Source organism: Physella acuta, unplaced genomic scaffold, assembly GCF_028476545.2.
Source record: "Physella acuta isolate Inbredline_101_S28 unplaced genomic scaffold, ASM2847654v3 ptg000335l, whole genome shotgun sequence".
Lineage (NCBI taxonomy): Eukaryota > Metazoa > Mollusca > Gastropoda > Physidae > Physella > Physella acuta.
The window spans coordinates 560,769-566,772 of NW_026731854.1; the positions used below are offsets into that span (position 1 = coordinate 560,769).

The 6,004-nt window shown below is 39.4% G+C and overlaps 1 protein-coding gene across 1 annotated transcript; it reads left to right on the forward strand.

Moving 5' to 3' along the window:
- The first annotated feature begins 1,362 nt into the window (after positions 1–1,362).
- LOC131940886 (autotransporter adhesin BpaC-like) lies at positions 1,363–4,292 on the forward strand. The gene is made up of 2 exons (XM_059299790.1): positions 1,363–1,366; positions 1,444–4,292. Exons 1-2 carry the CDS (start codon positions 1,363–1,365, stop codon positions 4,290–4,292), a joined length of 2,853 nt encoding a protein of 950 aa, XP_059155773.1.
- The last annotated feature ends 1,712 nt before the right edge of the window (positions 4,293–6,004 follow it).

The window sequence follows — 6,004 nt, forward strand, 5'->3', positions numbered from 1 at the left end:
TAGCAGCAGCAGATGTATTGCAATTGCTATTTTTATTACACAACGTAATGCTTTGATTTGGTTCTTCAGAACCTGATGGGATAATTAGCTTTAATTGAGCGCAACTTGATAGGCTCGTATTTTGAGCATGGACTGAACTCTTACTATGTTGAGAACCTAAAAGTGCTGTTTCATTTATTGTGCTTTTAAAATTATTTTTTTGTTCACTTCTGCTTTTATAAATAGATTTATTCTCTTGGTTGTTTAATTTTTGAGACGAATATTTGATTGGTAACCCACCCGTACTGTTAACTGACGAAACAGTTTCTGCTGCTCCATGAATTAGCGCTGACCCACCAGTAGGTGTAGGATTACTAGGTTTAAGGGATGGCGTAGGTTTTCTTTCAAAAAGCGTAGCGTCTTTGGGGTAGTGTGTAGATTCTCTAGGGGACAGCCTGGCAGCTCTAGTGCTCTGTCCAGCTTGTCTTGAAGACGATAGAGTTGGGAGGTAAGGTGGGGTGGCGTCAGTAGATGTATGTGAGGCTTCTATACGGATTGTTGTAGCTTCTACAGGGACTGATATAGGATCTGTAGAAGATGGGGCAGCTCCCAGCGGTGATGGTGTATCTTCTGTTGGTTCTGGCACAGCATCTATAGGTGATGGAACAGCTTCTATAGGTGATGGTACAGCTTCTATAGGTGATGGTACAGCTTCTATAGGTGATGGAACAGCTTCTATAGGTGATGGTACAGCTTCTATAGGCGATGGTACAGTTTCTATAGGTGATGGTACAGCTTCTATAGGTGATGGAACAGCTTCTATAGGTGATGGTACAGCTTCTATAGCCACTGGTACAGCTTCTATAGGCGATGGTACAGCTTCTATAGGTGATGGTACAGCTTCTTTAGGCGATGGTACAGCTTCTATAGGTGATGGTACAGCTTCTATAGGTGATGGTACAGCTTCTATAGGTGATGGTCCAGCTTCTATAGGTGATGGTACAGCTTCTATAGGTGATGGTACAGCTTCTATAGGTGATGGTACAGCTTCTATGGGTGATGGTACAGCTTCTATAGCCACTGGTACAGCTTCTATAGGTGATGGTACAGCTTCTATAGGTGTTGGTACAGTTTCTTTAGGCGATGGTACAGCTTCTATAGGTGATGGTACAGCTTCTATAGGTGATGGTACAGCTTCTATAGGTGATGGTACAGCTTCTATAGGTGATGGTACAGGTTCTATAGGTGATGGCTTATCTTGAGCCACTGAAAGTGAATCATCTGTTAAGGATGGCTCTACTTGTGATGGTGTATCTTCTGTTGGGTATGGTATTGCCATTTTAGGTGATGATATTGCTTCAGCGGCTGATAGTGCATCGTGTGATGGGTCAGCTTCTACATCTGATGGTCTATCTTCTGTCGGTGATGGTGTGGTATCAATTGAAGATAATGTAACTTCTATAGCCAATGGTACAGCTTCTATAGCCAATGGTACAGCTTCTATAGCCAATGGTACAGCTTCTATAGCCAATGGTACAGCTTCTATAGCCAATGGTACAGCTTCTATAGCCAATGGTACAGCTTCTGAAGCCAATGGTAAAGCTTCTATAGCCAATGGTACAGCTTCTATAGCCAATGGTACAGCTTCTATAGCCAATGATACAGCTTCTATAGCCAATGGTACAGCTTCTATAGCCAATGGTACAGCTTCTATAGCCAACGGTACAGCTTCTATAGCCAATGGTACAGCTTCTATAGCCAATGGTACAGCTTCTATAGCCAATGGTACAGCTTCTATAGCCAATGGTACAGCTTCTATAGCCAATGGTACAGCTTCTATAGCCAATGGTACATCTTCTATAGCCAATGGTACAGCTTCTATATGTAATGATACAGCTTCTATATGTAATGATACAGCTTCTATAGCCAATGGTACAGCTTCTATAGCCAATGGTACAGCTTATATAGCCAATGGTACAGCTTCTATAGCCAATGGTACAGCTTCTATATGTAATGATACAGCTTCTATAGCCAATGGTACAGCTTCTATAGCCAATGATACAGCTTCTATAGCCAATGGTACAGCTTCTATAGCCAATGGTACAGCTTCTATAGCCAACGGTACAGGTTCTATAGCCAATGGTACAGCTTCTATAGCCAACGGTACAGGTTCTATAGCCAATGGTACAGCTTCTATAGCCAATGGTACAGCTTCTATAGCCAATGGTACAGCTTCTATAGCCAATGGTACAGCTTCTATATGTAATGGTACATCTTCTATAGCCAATGGTACATCTTCTATAGCCAATGGTACAGCTTCTATAGCCAATGGTACAGCTTCTATATGTAATGATACAGCTTCTATAGCCAATGATACAGCTTATATAGCCAATGGTCCAGCTTCTATAGCCAATGGTACAGCTTCTATATGTAATGATACAGCTTCTATAGCCAATGATACAGCTTCTATAGCCAATGGTACAGCTTCTATAGCCAATGGTACAGCTTCTATAGCCAATGGTACAGCTTCTATAGCCAACGGTACAGCTTCTATAGCCAATGGTGCAGCTTCTGTAGCCAATGGTACAGCTTCTGTAGCCAATGGTACAGCTTCTATATGTAATGATACAGCTTCTATAGCCAATGGTACAGCTTCTATAGCCAATGATACAGCTTCTATAGCCAATGGTACAGCTTCTATAGCCAATGGTACAGCTTCTATAGCCAACGGTACAGGTTCTATAGCCAATGGTACAGCTTCTATAGCCAATGGTACAGCTTCTATAGCCAATGGTACAGGTTCTATAGCCAATGGTACAGCTTCTATAGCCAATGGTACAGCTTCTATAGCCAATGGTACAGCTTCTATAGCCAATGGTACAGCTTCTATAGCTAATGGTACAGCTTCTATAGCCAATGGTACATCTTCTATAGCCAATGGTACAGCTTCTATATGTAATGATACAGCTTCTATATGTAATGATACAGCTTCTATAGCCAATGGTACATCTTCTATAGCCAATGGTACAGCTTCTATAGCCAATGGTACAGCTTCTATAGCCAATGGTACAGCTTCTATATGTAATGGTACATCTTCTATAGCCAATGGTACATCTTCTATAGCCAATGGTACAGCTTCTATAGCCAATGGTACAGCTTCTATATGTAATGATACAGCTTCTATAGCCAATGATACAGCTTATATAGCCAATGGTACAGCTTCTATATGTAATGATACAGCTTCTATATGTAATGATACAGCTTCTATAGTCAATGGTACATCTTCTATAGCCAATGGTACATCTTCTATAGCCAATGGTACAGCTTCTATAGCCAATGGTACAGCTTCTATATGTAATGATACAGCTTCTATAGCCAATGGTACAGCTTCTATAGCCAATGATACAGCTTCTATAGCCAATGGTACAGCTTCTATAGCCAATGGTACAGCTTCTATAGCCAACGGTACAGGTTCTATAGCCAATGGTACAGCTTCTATAGCCAATGGTACAGCTTCTATAGCCAATGGTACAGCTTCTATAGCCAATGGTACAGCTTCTATAGCTAATGGTACAGCTTCTATAGCCAATGGTACATCTTCTATAGCCAATGGTACAGCTTCTATATGTAATGATACAGCTTCTATATGTAATGATACAGCTTCTATAGCCAATGGTACAGCTTCTATAGCCAATGGTACAGCTTCTATAGCCAATGGTACAGCTTCTATAGCCAATGGTACAGCTTCTATATGTAATGGTACATCTTCTATAGCCAATGGTACATCTTCTATAGCCAATGGTACAGCTTCTATAGCCAATGGTACAGCTTCTATATGTAATGATACAGCTTCTATAGCCAATGATACAGCTTATATAGCCAATGGTACAGCTTCTATATGTAATGATACAGCTTCTATAGCCAATGATACAGCTTCTATAGCCAATGATACAGCTTCTATAGCCAATGGTACAGCTTCTATAGCCAATGGTACAGCTTCTATAGCCAATGGTACAGCTTCTATAGCCAACGGTACAGCTTCTATAGCCAATGGTGCAGCTTCTGTAGCCAATGGTACAGCTTCTGTAGCCAATGGTACAGCTTCTATAGCCAATGGTACAGCTTCTATAGCCAATGGTACAGCTTCTATAGCCAATGGTACAGCTTCTATAGCCAATGGTACAGCTTCTATAGCCAATGGTACAGCTTCTATAGCCAATGGTACAGCTTCTATATGTAATGATACAGCTTCTATAGCCAATGGTACAGGTTCTGTAGCCAATGGTACAGCTTCTATACCCAACGGTATATAAATATTAGTCAAGGTATCCAATAGATACTTAAGCGACCCTTGCTTTTCTTTATAGTTAATTAAATAGTAGTGTATAATTTTTTTTTTTACATTTTAGTGCATTGCTACATAAATGCTTGTTATTAAAACGTTTTTATGATAGTTTTAATAATTTATTTTTAACATTGAAATGTATCCATTTTAAACGTAAATAAACAATAGATGGTGCGACCTGAATACTATAGTGCAGTTATCGAACAAGACATACAGAAATGAACACAAACGCAACACACATTCTAAAACTAACATGTTCTCTGTTACATACAAATATTTGTATAATCTATAATATAAGCGGGCTGTGCTTGTCCTTCCTTCCGTCCGTCCGTCCGTCCGTCATCGCTATAGATTTTGGGACTATAAAAGTAAACTACGCACCATGCTGTGCTGTTCAGTGCACCGCAGTGTCTTATTATAAGTATTAGAGTAGGGTTTGTTTATATAGCGGCATAGAGCTATTTTATAATTTCCACTGTTTGTACAATGTTGCATAACGTAAAGAGAATATTAAATACACGCACACTGCTAAAACATATTAAAAGGATCAATGTCAAATATTATTTTCTTATTTATGCCTTGAAAAGATGTAAACATTTTAATAACGTAATAACAGTCGGGTAGAAAAATCAAATTAATTTAACTCTTTTTTCTAATTTTGACAAGGGAGGTAATTTAAAAATAAATTAAACTCACGCTAATAAAAAAAATGTGAATGCAAATCTACTTACCTCCTAGAAGGAATTAGTGTTGCAATAATATAATCAGCAAAATGTGAATGCAAATTGTGCGGATGCGGATTGTTAGAAAATTATAATTAGCATGGATTGATAAAAGGCAATCTTTTATTTATTTTATTCACTGAATGTAGGCCCTACTGTTTATTACTTATAATTTTTAATCAACTATTCAGCACTATTATAGGCGCGTCATCACGTTCATTAGGTGCGCAATGGTTTTAGTTATGAAACTCAATTGTAAATTTTTAAAATTTAAAGTACTGGAAAAAAAATGCGTGAATGGATAAAGTGAAATATTGTAGGTAAAACACGGATATTTTAAATACTGCCTATTATTTATACTGTTTTCTAATTATTATTCTATCTTTCGGGTTTTATAGGAGAGGCGTAGCGAGGGGGGGGGGGGCATATGTCCCCGGATGCCGACCTTAGGGGGCGCCAAAGTGGGTTGGAAAAAATGTGCGAGGGGGGGGGGGTGGTGGAAATCGAAAGTTTTAGGGAGGGGGGGGAGGGAAGGGGTGCAAATCGAAAGTTTGAGGGGGTGCAAATCACCGGAAAGGGCGCGATTTGGCGCTACGGGCTAGACTGTGAGCAATATGCCTGTATGATTGCATTTAAATTGTGTCTATGTTATGAGTGTTGTGTTTGTTTTTTCGTTTTTTTTTTTTGTTTTTTTTTTTTTGCGTTCGTTTGTGTTGTGTTTAGTTTTGTTCTGTTCCCAAGTTGGTACATTTAAAAAAGATTTACCGTGGCGGAGCACGGGATGCAGCTAGTCTATAACATAATCGGGCTGAGCGTGTCCTTCCTTCCGTCCGTCATCGCTATAGATTGTGGGACTATAAAAGTAAGCTACGCACCATGCTGTGCTTTTCAGTGCACCGCAGTGTCTTATTATAAGTAATTGAGTAGGGTTTGTTTATATAACGGCATAGAGCTATTT